This window comes from Manacus vitellinus, unplaced genomic scaffold (assembly GCF_001715985.3).
Source record: "Manacus vitellinus isolate BGI_N305 unplaced genomic scaffold, ASM171598v3 scaffold_0_pilon, whole genome shotgun sequence".
Classification (NCBI taxonomy): Eukaryota; Metazoa; Chordata; class Aves; order Passeriformes; family Pipridae; genus Manacus; species Manacus vitellinus.
In genome coordinates, this window is record NW_021938789.1 from 43,492,234 (window position 1) to 43,513,494 (window position 21,261).

The following is a 21,261-nucleotide window of genomic DNA, read 5'->3' on the forward strand; positions in this document are numbered from 1 at the left end:
ATTAATTATTCCATTTAGTAATTCTGAACCAAATAAAAACAAACTGTAAATTGCCAAGGTCTAAAAAAAAAGTGCAAGCAACTAGTATCTTACACTGAACAGTGGAAAAGATTCCAGAGAAGGTGACAACTCCAGCTCTCATAGCAAAAATACGAATATCTCATTTCTTTGGTTTTCAGGGAGAATTAAGAACATGGCACATTTCACAATACCAGGCTTAAATCTGAGGATAGGTACTTACATACACAAACGATTTCCAGACCTGGACAAATTAATCTCTTATCATCTATATGACCACAATTCATTTTGGTTTGTATGGGCAATCAGATCTCTCTCAGCTAAAGGCCCTGATCCTCCAAGTTCTTATGGTACCAGACCTGAAGGCATCTTTGCAATATACTCTTCCACTATTTTAAAATATAGTCCTAAATTCTTCTCATACACTATCCTACTACATTTTTTCTTCCCAAAGCCCCAAAGAACAGGAAATAACTACAGGGATGTTTAAAGTTACATACTTTTCAGACCAGGAGAACAAACTTTAAAAGGTAAGGAGAGCAAGCACTGGAAAACCCCACTCTGCTTTTTGCATTGAGCTTTAAAACATCAACAGAGCTAATACTTCAATTAATTAATACTTTAATTTCCACAAGAACTTAAAAAAGTAATTTTAACAAAATGGGCTTCTGGCATGACCTCCTTACAAATTTCATTAGAATAGCAAAGCATTCAGTCTGTATTTATTTGTACTGCTGGTTGTAAAAACCTCTATGTCCCTTCATCACAACAGTAACTGAATGTCTCCCAAAAAGCCTTGCAAGGTGCAAGTTTCCTGTGTTACCATTATACATGTGAAAAAATAGAAGCACAAAGAGAATTTTTAGTTCACTGTCACACAGGAAAACCTAAAAATTAAACATTTTTCTTAAAGGATTTGTTGTTTGGTTGGTTGTGAGATTTTGGGTTTTTCTAAGGCCAGTCTGTGACAAGGAAAATTACAGTCAGGTTAATTTTATTCTCCAGTCTCTCACAGAAGAGAAACCATACCAATCTGCCCATAAGTGACTTTACCTGTGTTTCTGTACTGTTTCCTGTGAGAAGATAAGGCCACCTTGAATTGTCACCTCAACCAAACTCTACACCCTTACACTGTCATATCCTACCCCTCTCCCATATTTTACTTCAGAGAATTCCTCCTAACATCTTGACTCTAAGCAATGACATTTACAAAGTTGTTCCCTGTATTTTTTTGTTCCCAAGACAGGTGGTTTTCCACACTGTTTTGGCTCTGCAGAGTCTACCTTCCTTGTGAATTTATGCACAGCCTTTCGTCTCAATAGCCCACCTGGCTGCCTGTTCTCATTGAAGTGTTTTCACTTAACTGCTACCCTTCCATTAAATGTGATACATTGATTAATCCCTTGGCAGCTTACTAAGACAAAAGCAGACACAGACCTACACAATAAAACAAAACATGCAAGGCAAAATTGACAAAATCTAACACGACATCGCACTATTTGCTCAAAACGTTTTTCCCAGCACTTTTTTCTCTAATTAGACTATAAATTCTGTGGGAAGAGGTGGCTTTTTATTCCACTGGCCTTATTTACAATAGCCACTATCTGAAAGAGGGGAAACGAGAAGCAATGACCAATACAGGATTTGCAAAATAACGTAAAGACAAGATAAATAATGTTGTCTACCTTTGGTATAAAAGTCACTGTGGCTATTTAAAGCAATAAACACTATGTAAGTATAATGTTCGCCAACTGTACCGGTTTTTACCATTTTCTCTTCCTTTCAACATGCACTAAACGACAGATTAATTAGTTTCACTCAGCTGCTGCGTTAACAATGTAATAAAGAAAATAACTGCTTTAAAAACAAGCATTTCCTGTGAAAATGAAAAACTAAAAAATTCAAAATTAATAAGTAAGTACATAAGCATCCTCTTCCTTTCAGTTTGAGTGAAATTCATTCCTTTCAGAATGAAAAAGATATTCATTTGATGATTACTACAGGGTAACACAGAACTTTTGCTAAAGCAGATGCATTAAGGCTTGAGAAACGTTCAATATAATGTCATTTAAAAACGCAACAAATATTTAAATTAGTGCAAAGCAATATGTGTGCCTTAAGGCACATAACTTTGGAGAATATATTTCTATTCAGATGATCCATTTGCTGTATGAGTCCAGAGCCACCACTGCACCCGCGAGGGAGCCCAGAAGCTTTTCATGAAGAGCTTCAGACAGGTCTACCAATAAAGTGGAAGTTGTGGATGGTTTAAGAAGGCAGGACACTGGCTACGAAGAACAGAACCAGAACTCAGGGAGGCAGCGCGCTGGAACTCGGCTGTCGCAGAGAACAACACGGCCGAGCTAGAACTCCCTCACAGACCCGCTCCACAAAACCGCTGCTCCCAGCTCCTCTCAGCGCTCTGCCACCCCAGCAAAACCGGACCCGGGGATTAAGTCCGACCGCTTTCCCTCTTTTCGGTCTATTTTCCTTACCCGGCCCGGCCGCGTCCGCCCCGGCTCCGCCCCTTCCTGCCCCGGCCCCGCGCACCGCCCGGAACTGCCGCCCGCCGGCCTCGGGGCGCGGGGGACCGGCGTGGCGGCGGACCCGCCTGTGCGCCTTCCTCCTCCTCCTTCCTCCTCTTCTCCTCCTCCTCCTCCTCGCCTCCGGTGAGACCCCAGCGGGCGGCTCTACGGGGATCGGGAAGAGGGGGTCTGGGAGAAGAAAGAGGGGAAGAGGGGGTTTGGGAGGAGGAAAGAGTGGCTTGGGAGAAAGAAAGGGGGGGTCTGGGAGGAGGGAGGAGGACGGGTTTGGGAAGGAGGAAGAGGGAAGAGAAAGAAGAGGTTTGGGGAGCGGAAGAAGGGGTTTGGGAGGGGAAGAAGGGGTTTGGGAGGGGAAGAAGGGGTTTGGGAGGGGAAGAAGGGGTTTGGGAGGGGAAGAAGGGGTTTGGGAGGAGGAAGAAAGGGCTTGGGAAGAGGGAGGAAGAAGGGTTTAGGAAGGAGGAAAACGGTGGAGAAGGTGTTTGGGAAGAGGAAGGGGGAGTTTGGGAAGAGGAAGGAGGAAGAGGGATTTGGGAGGAGCGGGGAAGAGGGGGTTTGGGGGGAAGGAGGAAGGAAGAGGCGGTTTGGGGGGAGGGAGGAAGAAGGGTTTGGGGAGGAGGAAGAGTGGAGCCCACACCACATTTGGCGGCTCTTACCCTCGGACCCGGGGTGAGCTGTGGGTCTCCTGTGGGGCTGGGAGGGGCGGCGGCCGCCGCGCTGTCCCGGTGGGTGCCAGGACGGTCCCTCCCGGGCACAGGGCACCTCCGGAGCCGCTGCCCTGAGCAACTCGGTGCAGGGCGGTAACGGGAGCAGGAGGGTGGGTGGCTTCATATTATCTTAAACATTTTAAGTGTTGCTTTCAGGGGAGAGGCGTTTTGTGCATTCCTAAAGGGAAGTCTCAGGGAGAGATTTGCAGCAAGTAGGTTGCAGAGGGTTGTGTTGTGGCTTTGGTGTAACTATTTCAGAAATTCCATTTTAACTAAGGTTTGATTTTGTCACCAAGAAGTTTCCAAGAGGATGATACCCAGGAATTTGTGAGCTTGATAAATTTCAGTATACACTGGATTAAGGAAAGGTGAAAACAGTAGTGGAGGTAAACTCAATTTGCCAGTGACTTAAACCAACGAGCAGTGGCACGTGTTGAAACACCATCTTCAGGTCCATGTTCACAGAGCTGCTTTTTGTCATCTTTTAAAGGCCATGAGACTGGGGAGATCCCAAAGACTGGAGAAAGGCAAATTTTATGCTCATCTTCCAAAAAGGGCAAGAGGGACTAGCAAGACAACTACAGGCCTTACTGCTTCCATCTGGAAAGATCATGGAGGAGGCCATTTGTAGGCATAAGGAGGAGCAGGTGGAGACTAGGGATAGCCATCTCGAGATCTACCAAGGATAAGTCATGCCTGACTACCTGGCTTGTCCCCTGTGGCAAAATAGCTAGATCTGAAGGTGAAGGAAGTGTTGGATGCCATCTGCCAGGGGCTTAAGGGGACCTAATGGAAGCCTTTATAAATCTAGGGAGGTTTTTGAAAAGATAGAGCTAGTCTTTGTAGTCAGATGCTTTGAGGGGGAATGAGAGACAGCACAAGTTAGAACTTCCAATTCCAAGCAAGGAAATGGGGGTAGTGAGGCATTGGGACAGGTTGCCCATAAGGTTTTTCACATTCCTGTATTTGGAGGTTTTCAGGATCCAGCTGGAAAAGTCCTGGGCAAATTGATCTGAATTCAGTGTTGACTTCACTTTGAACAGGAGATTGCACAGGGTGACCATGTGACAGCCCTTACACACTAAATGATTCTGTGATTCTTAAATAATTCGTTATTTCTGAGGAGAAAATGGCAAATAGTGTAATCTTAGACATTTTGGATAAATGGATTACGGCGATATTGATTGAAATATTAATTTTAAAGTATATTATAAAATATGGTGTGGAATAGAATGTAAAATTAAGGATACCAGTACTAGTAACTACATAGCAGGAAATTTTACTCTAGTCTTAGAAGATTCTTTGCAGAAGATAACAGATAAATGAGAACTGATTAATACAGTTTTCCAGACTACTGAAGTGTGTGAGTTTTGAAATGTCCCTTGTGGAAGGTAACTGAGAAATTATGCTGTCATAAATCAAGTCTTGATTAAGATACAAAAGCAAAAACTGAAAACAGAAGTTTGTTTTTTCCTGCTTTTAAGATTTTCCTTGATCTACTTTCTTAAGGTTTACATTACATCTGGAAGTGATCTGGAAAAGGTATTATTGGTAAATAAGCAAAATCTGCCACTGTCACTGATTAGTCAGGAAGAGAGTAAGTTCTGAGGAATGGAAGAATCTAAAGGGGAGGGAGAAAGTGAATTGATATTATGATAAATTAATTATTGATAAACACAGTGCAGTGAGTGTGTTGGCAGGAATTATGTGCTGTTGTTTCATGTGACTAGGTTTTAAGTTTACTGCTACATATGTTGAAGGTAGCTGAAAAGGATATGTGAGTGGAAGTCCTTTTAATCATCAGTGTCAGTGAAAAATAAAAATATTTCCGAGTTTATAAAAGAATGGGTTTGATAATAGCATTGCAATATAAATTGAAGGTGTGTGCTTTCTTGGAAAAATATCTTCAGTAGTACACTTGTCTCAGAAAATAATAGAAACAGGAGTTCAGAAACAGATGGATAAAAATACGACCATATCTAAAAGTGTAATGGAAGTAGATCCCTTTAACTGCAAGTTATAATGAATAAGATAATAGATGTGTAGGTATGCAACATAGTAGATGGCAAATAAATAAAAAAAAAGAGGGCTCTTTTTTTCTTAAGATCTTAGAAATCTAATAAGTCTATTAAATTGGAGGACCATGTATTCTCTATAGTGCTCCATTAAACTTGTATGTATTTGGCAGAAGAACAAAGTATGCTCAAGAAATGAGAGAATCCAAAAATTCTTGGATGTTTTAAAAATAACAACCTACTAATTAGCATTATTTTTCCCCACAGGGATTTAAACCACTTCGAATAGTACACGTTGGGAAGCTACTCCATGATTGTTCGTTGTAGGATTCTTAATATAATCTCCAATACTTCAGGGAGTTTTGTTGCCTTACGTTTGGTCTTGTGTATCCATCATCAAACAGTTCTTTATATAATAGTGAAGAAGTACCAAACAGAGACCTAATCTGAGAAAGGTGCTTTTAGGGCTAGGCTGATGGCTGAATGCTGAGTTGCAAGAAGGGTGCACTTGCTTTGAGCAAAACCAGTTCTGCTCTGGGTTATTTTTTAGCACAGTCATCTAATTTCACAGCTGAGTTGTCAAACTGCTAAGGAAAAGACAGTGCCATACTTTTTTTTCCTGAACAGCATTTGAATTATTTCTTGTACAAAGATTCCCCTTCAAGAAGAAAGTCAAGGTCTGTCTTGCAGAACAGCCTATGGCATCACTGTTAGAACACTCTGCTGTCCTTATCTCAAGGCTATCACATTGCTGTATGCTGCTTCCACTGCCCGAGGAGCAGTTTATGATTGAAAACATGAATGAATGTAGTTGGATCTTAGGTTTATAAGTGTCAAACCACTGTTTTATACTTGAAAACTGTTTGATCTGTAAACATCTGGAAAGGGCTACTACCAGAAGCAATAATTTGCCTTTTGGACCAGGTCAGTTACTGATGTTAGTCTGTTTGGCAGTTGTGTTGTTATGGTCCAGTAAGGAGAGCATAATTATCAATTTACTTTTTTCAGGTGATGCTATTTTTAAGACAGCTCTTGATGTGTTCATCTTCCCATTGAATAGACTTCCTCTAAATCACAAATAGATTTTTTTTTTTTAATTTGAAAATACATGCCTAAGCTGAGCATACTTGAACTGTTTAATAAGCCTAGTTCCTTCCCTTCTCTTGAGAAATTTCTTGTGATATTGGTTGTAACTGAAGTAGCCTATGACATTAAAATTTACCCTCAAGAATAAAGAAAGAATTGCTGCAATTTCATAGCAAATAAAAGAATAAATACAGTGAACCCTCTTGAAATTTGGGGTTTAACAGTTCCTTTCAGTATAAGTCTTTAAAAAGCTAGAGCTAGAAAGAAATCTTCAGCTAGATGAAAATTGAATTAGTGTGTTTATACTTGTTCTCTAAATATTACAGGCATCCTGAATTGGCTGCTAATGACTGTTTGGCTACCTGTTCTTCCTGTAGACAAATGTGTATTCCTAGTAGAAGTCTCAGAGAAGAACTGAAAGTATTGTTTTTTAGCAGGGAATTCTACAAAATTTTTGAAATAAGTGTTTTGATTCAACTTTCATTCAACAGAGGGTTTAGCAGAGTCCTGGTTTAAGAGTGTGTGGTACTGACTCTTGTAAAAGGCATATTCACAGAACAAAGAAATGGAGGAGATAACCTACCCACAGATCTTGAGAGCAGCTTGAGCATCTATTAGAGGTAGATGCATTAAAAAAGGGGTATGTGCTTTCCATGCACTGTGGATTCACTTTTTGTAATCATCAGAGAGAGACTGAATTGTCTGGATGGGGCTTTCACTGCAGTCTCTGCTTGATCAGTGAAAAAGCAGAGTAACTGGTGGGTAGTATTACTAGCAGAAGTTCTGTGGCCACCAGAAAACGATTTGTCAAGTAGCAAAGATTAAGGAAGAGAGAAGAGGCTCTTGAAGAGGATTCTTAACTCTCTGCTGGGTCCATTGATAAAATCCCTATGAAGTCTACTGTATGTTGAACTCCTTGATGATCTCAGTCAAGTGATTCTCTGGTGTCTCGTGAAAGCTCAGCATGAGATAAAGGTTCCTAGGGACTTCTAGGCAAGTGTTAAGGGAGCAGGCTGCCACTGCTGGTGTTTTGACCAGAGAGGTAAAAGTTCACTGCCATGAATATCAAAAGGAATTAATTAATCAGACAAAACCTTGGAAGCTCCAGCTGAAAAAGCTGTCCAGTGCTTTTGAGCAGAACTGATGAAAGGCTTTTCAAGAACATCTTCTAGATTATTGTGTACAAAAACCAAAAAACCAAAACCAAACAAAACCATAAAGCATCCTGATGTGTTCCCATAACTTCCCACTTATTTCTTAAATTATTAATTGTCAATTACTGATTAAGTGAGATCTTTTTAAGTACAGTTTCCAATGTAAATGCAGTTCCTTAGAGCTTTTGTTAAAGAAATGAACTGAGAAGGTTCCAGAGGGCCAGAATGTGTTACTCTGAAGCAAACATATTTTTTTTTAATTAGTTCTAACCTTTTTCTCACTTTGTTCCATTTACATTGTCACTGTGGCATATTGAAGCCGTGGATAGTCATTACTTGACATTAAAACTCAGACTGTCACATGGGGGCGTGGTTAAATCACAGTCTAAGTTATAAATTTTCTCACTGTTCCAGCTAAATTTAAAAATGGGTAGGGTGTTTTTTCAGGTATTTGTATAAAATAATACACTAGCTGTTTTATCTTATATTGTATGCTACAATGAGCTGGCTTTTTGTCAGAAGTTTCAAAAGTTAATTTTTCTACAAGTAAGATTTTTTAGTTACTCTTAAACAAACCATGAGTTAGAAATAACTGTATGTGCAAATAATGTTGAGGAGAAGAGTAGTAATTGCTTCCTTGAAGTTGACACTTGTTTTGCATACTTTTCAATATTCTTGATGTATGGAGTATCAAGAATATGAAATATTTGTTTCATTTACCTGAGTGGGATGAGTTTAGTTTCTGAATATCAGATATGCCAAAGAATTAATTTGACATAATTTCAGATGTAAAGTCAAATTCAAGTTTTGCAACTCTAGAGTTCACAATCAGTCATCTTCTAGTGATAATTAATTCACATATCATCCTTACTGTGATTTAATGTCATTCCATTTTGCAAAAAGAATAGATCTTCTGTTAGCCACATACTGTTTGAGTTATGCTCCAGATGAATAAAGTTGTCATTGATTTTCTTTATTTGTTTGTTTTTTGTTTTGTTTTTTTTTTTCATTCATACTCCCTCTGAAGACACCACTATGGCTGCTACAGTGAACTTGGAGCTTGATCCCATTTTTCTGAAAGCCCTGGGCTTCTTGCATTCAAAGAGTAAGGACTCTGCAGAAAAGCTGAAAGCACTTCTTGATGAGTCTTTGGCCAGAGGAACTGAGTCAAGCTATCGTCCATCTCAGAAGGTATTGGTGTTAGAGAGCATGGGTCAGTTTTGTGTGCCTTTACAGATCTCCTTCTATTCCTAGTTCCTCTTTTATAGCTGGAAAGTTAAAAGAGAATCAGAAGTTTAGGAAAAAGAAAAAGTAATCATGGAATGTTCATATTCATCATTACCCTTTTATGCAAAATAATCTATTCAATTAACAGAAGTTAATGGGGAAAAAAATCTCTACCTTGTTGATATACGAAGACCTTTAAAAGAGATATTCAGCATTATATCCGACATGCTATGTAAGGTGAACCCAAACTTACATATTTCTGCAGTTACATTTCAGAGCTAAAAGGTCTTTAAAATGCCGATTACTTTTGCCACAGATAAATATGAAACAGAATGAGCTATTTACTGATAAAGCTGGGTCTCTTTCCATGAAATTCTGTTGATGAAATCATATGAGAATGAAAAACACAAAATGGTTCAAAGCAGAAATGATTTGCAGTCTGGAACCATTGCCATCCAATGGACAAACATTATTTTTCATCTACTGAAATCACTGAACACCTGCTAGAGGGACTATTTGAATCCAAATTAGTGAATGGAAATAACCAAGTGGGGACATCCTCATACTGCTACATATTGCCATATAGATAACGAGGTAGTGTTCTCCCCTAGGATGCCTGGAAGTCAACCTGGTATGTTATAATGGTGGTCTGTATGCTGATACATCAGTAATATTTCATTTCTACATCTATGTGGTTCCAAATAACTAAAAGGCATTATTACTGCTCAGCATATATCATGCTTGTACGATGTGGTCTAACTCCTTTCTGTTCAGCTCCCTGAAACCTAAACTGCAGTTCCCCCTAACACAGGTCTCAAAACTCTCGAGTGCCCTCAGAGCTCAAAGAAGCGATTTGTGGTTTAAAGAGGAAGCAGAGAGATCAATAATAGTGCAAAGAGGCTTGGGAAGCCAATTCTAATAACAGCTTGACTGGCAGTCACCTGCCCTCAGGTGAAACTGAAGCTCAGGCCAGAGGAAGAAATCTTTTGTTCTCTTCTTTTTAGTATGTCTCCATTATCAGCTGGATTGCAAAGCTCAGAAATGAAAAAAAATGTAATGGTTTCTTTCCTTGCATTCTTATAAGGCTGCAGGACTAATTTATGGTTGACCATGAAATCCAAGAACAGAGTAGGGAGCACAGAGTTACCACAGTCAGGCAAATGAGGATGCAACCCTGGAAGGAAGTCAACAAACTTCAGAGAGCTGAAGCTCAGGGCTTAGGACCTGTCCCAGTACAGAGCAGGGAATTACTGCCTTCTTACCAGCTGAGAGGGGGTACCTTGCTCCTGTGCATTAGTGTGATTAATCACTCATTCACAGACTCTCTTGGTTATTGTCCATTGCCGACCTTAAGGCATCATTAATGAGAACTATTGATTCCTGTTGAGATCTAAATTTATTCATCTGCTAGATGAATATGGACTGAGATTCAGCAGAGGTCAATATTTTTCTCCATGAAGGAATGAAGTATTGATGTCTGGTTACATCAGATGTCGGGTTATGTTTTCAGCTTATATTAAATTTTGTCCTCAGAATTATCTGAAAATTTGTGTTCATTATCTCTTTGAATTTTAAAAGCAGAAATGTCTTCCTTTTTAATTAATGTTCCAAAGAGGATCTGTCTTTGGAAAAGGAGCACCTTTCCCTCCGGAAGGTGAGTGGTAAGGGGAGGTTTTACTAGTTGTCTGCAACTTATGCACACTAATTTATTGACATGGTATGAAGATATTTAAGAAATGTTTTTTTTAAAAAGTGTGTGTAGATGATTGGTGTTGTATGTTGTTTGCCTATCCTGGTATCTAACTAATTGCAAACTGGGAAGTATCTCGAATGTAGGGTTTGCCTTCAATTTTTGTTTCTGTTTTTAGGAAGCCGAGCAACCAAAAGTATCTGTTACCAAACCTATTAAGCAAGAGCCTAAAACTTCTTCTAGTTTGCCCTCTGGCAACAACAATGGCAAGCCCACTGCATCAGAAAAGGTGAAAAAAGAAACAGAAAAGAGATCTGCTGATAAAGTAAGTGATTTTTGTTCTCTAATGAGATAACTTGGTATATAACCTCGAAGGTGTTTTAGACAGAAGGTTCCCTTTTCAGTCTCTGTAGCTCAACTCATCTAGTGGTGCATAACCTGTGAGCTGCATTAGCCAATCATGTCTTTAGGCACTCCAACAAAAGTCTTCTTATAATTATTCTGTGATTGTTTTCCCTTCTCAGTGCAGGGGGAGTTAGATTTCATGACCTTTAAAGGTCTCTTCCAAGCCAAATCATTCTGTGATTCTCTGTTTTGAATCATCCTGATAATAACAAGGTACTAAAATGTAGCAAATTGAAATGTGGGTTTCCCAAAGCTTTTTCAGGGATTTTGAGGTGAAGTACAAAAAGTGGGCTTGAGGTTCTAGTTCGTAAATATTTTGAAGAAAATATGTAATTAAAGAAAATACATTGTGTGTGTCCTCTGTAAAGCATACTTTCTTATACTTCTAATCTAATTGTGCCAATTATTTTCTCATTTTAATAGTATCTACTAGCATTTTGAGTTTTCACATTCTGTATGTGTTTAATAGACAAAAGGGGATACTGCTGAAGGAGCTGATGCACCAAAGAAGCCCAAAGTAGAGAAGCAAGAGGCTCGTTCCTCTCCTATTACAGTTCAGACGAGCAAGGATTTATCCATGCCTGATTTATCTAGCTTTGAGGAAACCAGTGCTGATGACTTTGCTATGGAAATGGGATTGGCCTGTGTTGTTTGCAGGTAAGTTAATGTTGCTTCATTGCTAGGTAGTTACCTTTTTTTTTTTAATGTGTACCATTAAGTTAATGCTTCTTTTAGTTTTTATTCTGGAAATCACTTAAACGCATATCCAAAGTTGATAATGAATAAGAGTAGTTTCTTGAAAATAGAACTTTTAATGAGAAAAACAGCTTTTCTTAAGGAAAAGGCAAGTGAAAAATAAAACTAAACATGATGCAAAACCTATCATGACAAATACCAGTTTTTAATTATTGGAAAGTAAGTTAAAGTATTAACAGCTAATGATAAGCATTTTAAAAAATCACTTCTCTTCTGAAAACATTTGTAAGTGGCATTATTATGAGATGTATATGTGTTGCTCCTCTTTTCCTAATCATTTGACATTAATTTACACATAGCCATGTTTTCTCAGTAAATACATCTTGCAGTGAAGACAGGTTCTTTTTACTTTCCAGTAAGGGCTCTAAAATTGGATTTATTAGCATTGTGCTAGCAGTACATTTAGTGTTAACAGAAGTATAAAATTCACTTCTGAATATCTACCCTAGGATCAAATCACTCAAACCAGGATTTGGTTTCACAGATTATTTATGTCCTTGTTAAGCCCCCACTGCTGCCAAAAGGAGCAGTTTGGCTCTCCCAGTTATACCTCCTTCCCTGTACTGTTTAGGGGATGTATTGCACACAGAGTTTTGTGATGAGCTGAATCAGCTTCTGGATCAGCTTTCCACTTGGGTTTTTCAGTAGGTTTAGGTTTCAGTCAGCTTAGTGAGAGTAAATGCTTGTGTTGGCACATGTGTGGATACAAGAATGTAGAGCCAGGACAGAGAAGGGGTTGGAACTGGCCTTTCAGTAGCAAGTATGTATTTCAGCTCAGCTTAAGTCATTTGTGAAACTGGGCTTTATAACTTCGTTGTTCCATCATTTTCATGGTCATTCCTGTTGTGTAGGTAAGGAGGCAACTGCAGTCCAGGGATGATAAATTTCTGTAGTTGCAGCTAATTATACTGGTAACCAGTTGTGGACTGATGAGATTTCATGTCACATTATTTCCATATGTTAGCTCAAATGTTTAGTTTCTTAATAGAGACACTGAAAAAGGAAGAAGTATGAAATAAATATCTCAATTTTACCTTTTTTTCCTTTAAATTCCACTTTTTCTGTCCCCTAAAAGGGGCAAATCCCCATTTGGTGGTATGTTAAAATGCTACTAAGAATAGTATGGTATTAAGTTATTTGGCAGGAAGGGATAACAAAAAGTTTTTTTTAGACAGTCTTGAGCTGTTGTGGATTATTAATTTTCTGTCTTCCCTGGCAAAAAAACACATACAGGCATAATGAGAAATGCCTGCAAAGTAAAGAAACTAAAGAAAATGCAACTCCTGTGCCCAGCATGGCCAAGACTTTGCTTTGAAAAGCACAGGCCGGGTATGTGGTTCCATTGGGTGTTCCACAATCAATGTTTAACCTGGCTGCTGAAGGTGTTACTTCTACATGCTCATGATCACCAACTCAATTGTTCTTGCAAAAGAGTTTTCTGCCCTGGCTAACTAAAATAGCTCTCATTAACTGGTGCCAGAGGGAGGGAGAAGTACTGCAGGGAAAGAAACAGCCCATTGGAGAGGGGGTAGCAACAGTCACCCTGACACTCAGGATCACTTTCATTTTACACAGAACTTGCTGAGACTGATGTCACATGGTTCTTCACCTCCACCTCGTGCTGAACCAGATGCTTTTAAGAGGATTTGTGCTTCAGAGTTCTGACTCAAACACATTGGTCAGACAGTATTCCTCTATTTACTGCTCACTTTCAATATGTGCACTGTTTTTGGGGTGACCATCTTGAGCCAAAATAATAATATCCCCATACATATGAAGAATAAAAGCACTGGATACTCTGTAAAATAACTCAAGTATGAATAGTATTTTTAAAATGGCATCTTCTAATAACTCAATTATTCAACCAGTTGTGAATGAAAACATCATGTCCAATTGCAGAGTAGGTGGAGTTCATAGCAAAAGAGTTTATATTTACATTGCTTAAGAAGACAAGTTGACAAGAACCCAGCTGTGAGTTCACAAATGCAAAAAGTGCATTCGAATATTAACTATTCCTTTTTATAGATGTAAAAACTAAAGCAGAGACATGAAATGTTTCTTCAAGATTTGCCAAGTGTCAAATGTATTTTCACAGTGATTACGAGTATTGCACGTTGATGCCTATTGTGTTTTTGTCCTTGTTCTGTTATGCCAATTTAGGCATAAGGAGGGAGAGAATATTAAAATAACTTCAACTTCTCTGGTACTTGTAGGTCTTGCAAAAACAGGACCCACCAGTTACATGGCTCCTCAGTTATATGAAGAGGAAATACTGTATGCAGTTTGTAGATGATTGTGAAGTTTTCATCCCAGAAAAATCTTTAAAAAACACTGGGCTGGAAATAACAAAATTTCAAATTTTTTGTTAATACCTTTTTGTTTGTTTTTTGATGGTAAAAAATTGTTAGGCTTGTTTCTTAGTTATCTTATAATTTAAAAGTAAGTGGTTTAGCTTGTTTCTGATCATGAAGTTTTCCTGACTTTTTAATCAGTCTGAGATTGTTCTTTGTAATTTTATAATAGGGTGAGTCTCCCACCTTGACACATGAGGTTGAAAAATCACTGCTTTGTTCTGATCCAGTTTATTTAGGAATGAGAAACAAACAAAATGTCTTTCAAATATCCTACATGTAGAATAATGGACCCTGGAATTTCAGAAAGGTTTCTCCCTCTGTTTTTAAATTGCCTGTGTAAAAGAGAAATATTTCTTAGAAAATGTTGTAGTATCAGACTTCATTTTTCTGTTATATAAAGAAATAAGGGATTACCTTTCCCCACCCATCTACAAATAGAGTTTCCATGGTTACCTGGGTACCTGCTCCTCAGGGATATGAGCAAAAGCAGCTTAGCAATTAAATAGCTTGATTTGTCCTCTGAAAGAAGAAATCATTAAGAAAATGGTATTTGGCTAATTCACAGGCAGACTCCCAGTCATGTATATATCACTAATTTATCATTTATACAGCATGATTACTGTCAACAGAGGCCCATGCAAAATGAAGTCCTCATCACCAGCTTGCATGTTTGCTTCAAGGCAGGACTGCACAATTAATCCTTTCTATTCCATCTTTCCATGACTCTGGTATTATCTCAAATTCCACGTGTCTGTTTGTGTAGTAGGGACCAAAAGGATGGCTAATAAGACATCTTCAAAGTAGTGGAGAGCTTGGATGATGATGCTTTCAAATCCTGTAGCAGAAAGCACTCTTACTGGCTTGTCGTTGAGAAGTTAATTGTTTTTGAACTGTATTGCTCTAAAGCTTACAGCAGAATTGTACAAATGGAGACTAGGCCTTCATATACTAATATAATGAGGAAGTCATGTTTGTTATAGAGTGATGTATCCATAAAATGCCCAGGTGAAGCAAAGCAGACAAGACTTATATTTCTAATATAAAAATCAGAGAAATCAAAACTGTCATACAGATGTTTAATATTGTGAAAGTTTTAGATATTCTTGAAAAAAATTACCTTTTAAAAATATCAAGTTTCTAAAATATTAGTTAGGAAGAGCTGATACAGGAAGAAAAGGAATACATTTCATTTGCCAAAGGTAGGAAATATATGCGAAAGCAAAAATATTTTTAATTTTTATCTTAAGCCTTGCAAAATTTTCAACAATTGGATAATCCTCTAAGTGCTTTCTTCCATAATCTGTTCTTAACTATTTGCTCTGCAGGCAAATGACAGTTACTTTTGTGAATCAGCTAGTGGAGTGTCAGGAGTGCCATAATCTCTACCACCAGGATTGCCATAAACCTCAGGTGACAGACAAGGAAGTGAATGATCCTCGACTTGTATGGTATTGTGCCCGCTGTACCAGGCAGATGAAGAGAATGGTAGGAGTCAGTTTTTTGTCTCGTGTGAGCACTATTTGAATACAGCAGGCTATTTCTACTATGTGAGAGTATTTTATGGGTTAGAGAAATCTTAGGAAGCATGTTGGAAAACTGTTTTTCTCAGCAGTGCTTCCCTTGCTGCAGGTGTGTTTTTTAATGTAGCATCTCAAAGAGCATTCTGCAATGTGCTTCTTAAAAAACGTTTTTTAAAAATGAAAAGTTGAGTGAAGAAGAGTGAAATAGGATTATTTCCTACTTGGCAGGCAGCAGTGGAAACTTTTTATTTTCTTTATTTCGGGTGATACTCAGTTTTTAGCATATGTCTACCAATTAGCCTTACAGTTTTAGTTTTCTTCTCAGCTTTGGACATTAATGGTTGCTTTCCTGTAGGACAAGACTGCAAATTTCAGTCCAGATCTCAAGCATTGAGTGTTCTCAGGCTCAAAAACAAGCTGAGGGTAGCACATTCCAGTAAAAAAAAAAAATTAAAATCTTTATTTTGATTGATCTCCATGTTAATTTCTTGACTAAACAGGATCCCACTGGAATTGCACTCGTCTCATTATGAGAAATGAATAGGAGAGTAAGACAGCACCTTGGGTGCATGAAACATTAGTGACTTTAGTTCCAATGTTTTAAAATCACACCCTTTTGTACAGCAGAAAGTGTGTTTTGAAACTGCTCTGTGATAACTTAGCAAGTTGTTATCTTTTGAAATGGCTCTACTAAGAAACAAGAAAAAAAGGGAATGTAAGATCCTGGCCTAGGAATTATCATCACTGACTGAAATACATGATTATTCTGATGATCATCTGGCTTTTGAACTCAGAGGAGTGTTTGCTGAAGGTCAGTGCCTGCACAGGATAGCGATTGCAGCCATTCAATAGTTGCCTTCAATATGACCTTTCCTTTTTGGCATGAATTCTGCCATTTTGCCTGCCACTTCTTAGCAGGCTCTTGCAGCCTACATCCCAGTGCTGCTGGATTATGTCCCTTTCTTCTGCAAGTTCACCTTCCTTTACCTTATTCCTGTAAAGGCCCAGTGCTTTCCTGTTCTCTAAGTGTCACCACTGCAACTCTTCCCACGCTGAAATAGCAAGTTCTGTTCAGGATGCTTTGTGGCTGGACCCTGTCTCCAATACCATAACCAGCACTATCTCCACATCCCCTATTACCTCATTTCTCATGGACCATTAAACTTGAAGTTGTAAAGACTAGATTGCAATCTTAAAATGCTCATGCTTTTTGTTAACAGTCAAAACAGTCAGTGTTATAGGGTCTGTAACTAATTTGGCGTGGTTTTTTCGTACCGCTTTTGCAGGCTCAGAAGACACAAAAGCCACCTCAGAAACCAGCTCCTGCAGTGGTTTCAGTTGCACCAGCTTTGAAGGATCCATTGGTCAAGAAGCCAGAAATTAAGTTAAAACCTGAGACCCCACCAGCTTTTCTAGCATTCAAGAGAACAGAAGTCAAGGTAATGTAGTTTAAATTTGCCAGAGGAAAAGTTTATGTTTCACTGCATAGATTATAATCTTTTCTCACAAGAATCATGAATGAAAACAATTCAGACTGAGCAGCACCATAGCATTAACACTGAAAGAACAGGGAAAAAACCCTCACTTCACCAGTAAATCCCTAAAACGTCCAGCTCTTGACTGTATTTTTATGTTACAAGGGAAAGAACAGAACTGATGCTATGAATTTTTTTAATGATATTTTATACAAGTAGAAATCTTTATAAATGTGCCCTGGCAGCCTAGAAGGCCAGCCATATCCTGGGCTGCATCATAAGAAGCTGGCTCAGCAGCACGTTGAGGGAGGTGATTCTGCACCTCTACTCCACTTTTGTGAGCCCCTGCCTGAACTACTGTGTCCAGCTGTCTCAGCAGGAAAGACATGGACCTGTTAGAGCAGGTCCAAAGGAGACTGCTGAAAGGAGCTGGGAAGGGCTGGAGCCTCTCCTGTGAAAACAGACTGAGAGCTCTGTTCAGCATGGAGAAGAGAAGGCTCCAGGGGCCCTTCCAGTACCTAAAAGGGACCTATAGGAAGGCTGGAGAGGGACTTTTCACAAGGAAATGTAGTGATGGGACAAGGGGGAATGGTTTTAAACTGCAAGAGGATAAATTTAGGTTATATGTTAGGAGGAAATTCTGTATTGTGAGGGTGATGAACCGCCAGAACAGGTTACCCAGAGAACGTGTGGATGCTCCATCCCTGCATTTTTTCAAGGTCAGGTTGGATGGGGCTTTGAGCAACCTGGTCTAGTAGAAGGTGTCCCTGCCCACAGCAGGGAGGTTGGAACTAGGTGATCTTTAAAGTCCCTTCCAACCCAAACCATTCTATGATTCTATGAATCATAGAAAATATATTATTTGGTCTCTGTGGTCAAGTAACCTGTGTATTTTAACAGTTAGGCTTTTCTTCCTGATAACAGTCGACTTGGACGTGCTGGGTTTACACTTTGAGTTGATGATCTTGAAGGTCTTTTCTGGCCTAGACAGTTCTGTGAGTCTACAATAGGGAAACTCTAGCTGACTCTGATATCTAATTTAGGAGACTGCTGCTTCTTACACATAATTTGATCTAGTGGGTAGCGTGGGCAGGGGCGTTGGAACTAGATGACCTTCAAGGTCCCTTCCAACCCAAACCATTCTGTGATTCTATTCCGTGGTTCTATGTTGCTTCTATTTCTGTTTTTCCCAAGTTAAAATACTGTCACAAGTTTCTCAAAGGTGGTAAACCAGAGGCAGTATAGTAAAAAACATAGCAGTCTAATAAAGCGTGACCCTTACCTAGGAAAACACAGCTTGAACTCAAAATCAAAGCAACTATTCATGCGCTCAGAGTTATGTTTGCCATTGCTCTGCCTGGATGCAAACCATCATGAATAATATGATGGGTATTGCTGAAGCTCCTATACTTGAGAATACTTTTTTCACTTCAGCAGACTTATTTATTTGCCTAAATGGGTTGTTAGACCTGAGGCCTGATTTCATCCGTCATCTTTACTGTTTCGAAACTCTCCAGAAATACTGTAAAAGGGATATTACTTAAATAGAGGGGTTTAGTTTTCATTTTAACTCTGCTGTTTGCTGTAACTCTGGTTTAATAACACAACATATCATCCCCATCTGAAACCTGGGGGTTATAGGGTTTAAGGTGTGGGAACTCGGGTAGTGTGTATAGCACTTTGCAAGCAAGGGAACCCATGTGTGCAGAAGGCTTGTGTTTTGCAGTACCTGAATGGGAAGAGACCTACAGGAAAGAAGTGCAGTGACTTTTTTTTTTTTTTTTTTATAATTCTCTCTGTGGTACAGGCTTTTAAGAACCAAGGGAGAGAAAGGAAACAGTTTAGATACTGCTACTTTGACCAAAAGGCTGTAATAAATGCAATAATAAATTGCTCAATGTCTGATTTTTGTCCAAGCATCTGTCATCTTGTTAACAAGTGACACCAGGTAACAACAGTTAAAAAAAAAAAAAAAAAGGAAGGCAAGCCACTACCTTTTATATAGTTCACAAATTTGGGCTTTTATTATTCATGGAGGGATCACAATGCTGTATGGTAGCCTGCTAACTGTATAGAAGGAAGGGGAGAAAAGGTATTATTTGTTCCATGTGGCTGGGAGATTAAAAGTTGGCTGCACCTGGCATCCTTTCTTGTTCATGTTAGTACTTTCAACTGCAGTAAGCAGTGATGAAATATTGTCCATTGGATGATCCTGGGAAAAGAACTGAAACAGAGGCTCGATGTATTCATACTGTGATGTCTTGCACAAATAGATGCTACTGTAATAAGAATGCTTTTTTATTTTAGACCTCAGCAGCAGTTTCAGGGAACTCTGCCAGTACAAGTGTTTCCTCTTCAGCAACGAGTGGCCTTACAGGATGGGCTGCTTTTGCAGCCAAAACCTCCTCTGCCAATCCATCAACTGCCAAACTGGGATCAACAGCACAGAGTGCCAGTGGGAAACCAGCAGCTTCTTCAAATAACCAGAAACCTGTGGGTTTGTCAGGGTTGGCAACTTCAAAAACAGGACTAGGGTCAAAAATAGCTTCTGCCAACAACAGCACAAACCCTGTTCAGCTGAAACCTCCTCCACCTCTGACACTGGGGAAAACCACCCTGAGCCGCTCAGTGAGCAGCGACAACGTCAGCAAAGTGGGTCTCCCGAGTCCCAGCAGTGCCGCGCCGAGCACCAGCAGCCAGGGGAGCAGCGGGAACGGCAACAGCGGGAATTCAGGGAACAGCGGGGGCGGCACGAGTAAAACCACCACGGATACTGGTAATCAGTCAGCCTCCCTAAAGGGCCCAACTTCTCAGGAATCTCAGCTCAATGCTATGAAAAGGTTGCAGATGGTCAAGAAAAAGGCTGCTCAAAAGAAACTCAAGAAGTAGTACGTCTGCTTGCTAATTTTGTTGGTTATGTTCTATGAAACAGCAGCATTGGTGTTTTTGTTAAAGGAAATCCCCCAGTTACTGGACTGAAATGGAGGTTAAATCAGGGAAACCCCAAACTCATGTTATACAGGAGGTCAAACTTCAATAATTCTGGTATTCCTTCTGCCTTGAGAACTGAGTATGTTGGAGGAATTCACTATTATATGCTCCTGTTTCTGTAGCTCAAAGCACTGAAACTTGAAATTGTAAAAGTTGGGTATTTTTAAATATTAAAAACCCCACGTTTATGGGGACACTTAATAAAATGAACTTTCTGAAACCATCATTCTTAAATGTTAATAATAAAAGGATTATTAATCTGGGAAGTCATTGCCACTTTTCTTTCACCTCGTATTCCAACACTTAAAATGCTTGAGGTGTTCAGAGTTCTCTATATTATGCAGAGTTAATTATCTCAAATTATCAGATTCATCATGGAAAAAAATGCATTTTCAAAAATCAACTGTTAAACAACGGTATATTTAAATGGTGAATTTTGGGTTGGTAGTTTGGTTAATTGGCCTGTTTTGGTTTTATACAGTGAGAAACTTCATGCAAAAAGAGCGGAAGAGAGTCAAGGCAGTGTTTTCAAGCTTTCTTAAACTGTAGAGGGCCTTAATATTGTCCTGTTGAATAGGAATGGAAAATAAGTGGAAGCTAGTGTATATTTTAATTGAACAACATTGTTGTATGATGTGAGAGAGGGGAAAAAATAGAAGAAAATGAAGGGAGTTGTCTTGAGTGTTAGTAAGTTTGCTTCCTTTCTGGCACACCTGAAACACAGAAGACATAGGCATCCATTTTTATCCATCCTGTATTTTAGGTATGTGTAAAGCTGATATATGCAGCTATTTCCCATGCCTCATTTCCCTTCTCCACAATTAAGATTTGGGCTAACATTCCTTAAACATTGAAAGGAATAGTTTCATTTACTCGGGATTGCCTCAGCTACCTGGGAAATTTGCACATTTTTTCAACTATTTTTTCCTTTGGAGGAAAAAAAGACTTTGTAATGCCTGTGGCTTCCAGGGCTATGTAAAAATAACAACATGAGCAGGAGGAATCCAGAACTTTTACTGCTTTTTGATCAGCCCATCCTTCTTCCTTTCCAACAGAGGGTTTTTAATGGTGGTATACTAGGAAAAGACCCCGAAGCAGTTTCCATTAGGAAGCAGAAGGCATATTTTCTTCCTAAGTGTTAATCAGAAGACTGTTGCCTAGATCTAAGTAGTAGTGTGAAGATAGATTCTTTAAATGGCTGGAGTGCTGCTATGTAAAGTGTTCATTCCAGTAGTAAAACCTACTCCCAGAGGAATGTTCAAGGTGCTAGCTGTCTCTGTCTTGCCTCTGAACATACATATAGCTTTGCTTGTGAGAGTTCAG

At 39.2% G+C, this 21,261-nt stretch overlaps 2 protein-coding genes across 5 annotated transcripts in view; one reads left to right on the forward strand and one right to left on the reverse strand.

Annotated features, from left to right (window-relative positions):
• The window catches only part of GSTCD (glutathione S-transferase C-terminal domain containing), a 62,781-nt gene extending 60,227 nt beyond the window's left edge, over nucleotides 1-2,554 (reverse strand). The window contains exon 1 of one of the 2 annotated variants that reach the window (XM_018072489.2): nucleotides 2,514-2,554. The gene's annotated coding sequence lies outside the window, so the exon portion shown is untranslated. Of the gene's footprint in view, nucleotides 1-1,071; nucleotides 1,532-2,513 lie in introns of those variants that run through there. The other variant, XM_018072499.3, reaches the window with a different exon arrangement.
• Nucleotides 2,555-2,641: 87 nt separating this feature from the next.
• Nucleotides 2,642-20,204, forward strand: INTS12 (integrator complex subunit 12). 3 transcript variants are annotated; one of them, XM_018072515.2, is made up of 7 exons: nucleotides 2,642-2,687; nucleotides 8,548-8,711; nucleotides 10,616-10,762; nucleotides 11,312-11,499; nucleotides 15,278-15,437; nucleotides 16,759-16,911; nucleotides 19,255-20,204. In XM_018072515.2, exons 2-7 carry the CDS (start codon nucleotides 8,556-8,558, stop codon nucleotides 19,834-19,836), a joined length of 1,386 nt encoding a protein of 461 aa, XP_017928004.1. In that variant the 5' UTR covers nucleotides 2,642-2,687; nucleotides 8,548-8,555; the 3' UTR covers nucleotides 19,837-20,204. The 3 variants fall into 3 exon arrangements, with proteins under 3 accessions (XP_017928004.1, XP_017928020.1, XP_017927999.1); XM_018072531.3 differs by lacking the exon at nucleotides 2,642-2,687 and adding an exon at nucleotides 3,413-3,477 and having other exon boundaries at nucleotides 19,255-19,836; XM_018072510.2 differs by lacking the exon at nucleotides 2,642-2,687 and adding an exon at nucleotides 3,548-3,651 and having other exon boundaries at nucleotides 19,255-19,836.
• The last annotated feature ends 1,057 nt before the right edge of the window (nucleotides 20,205-21,261 follow it).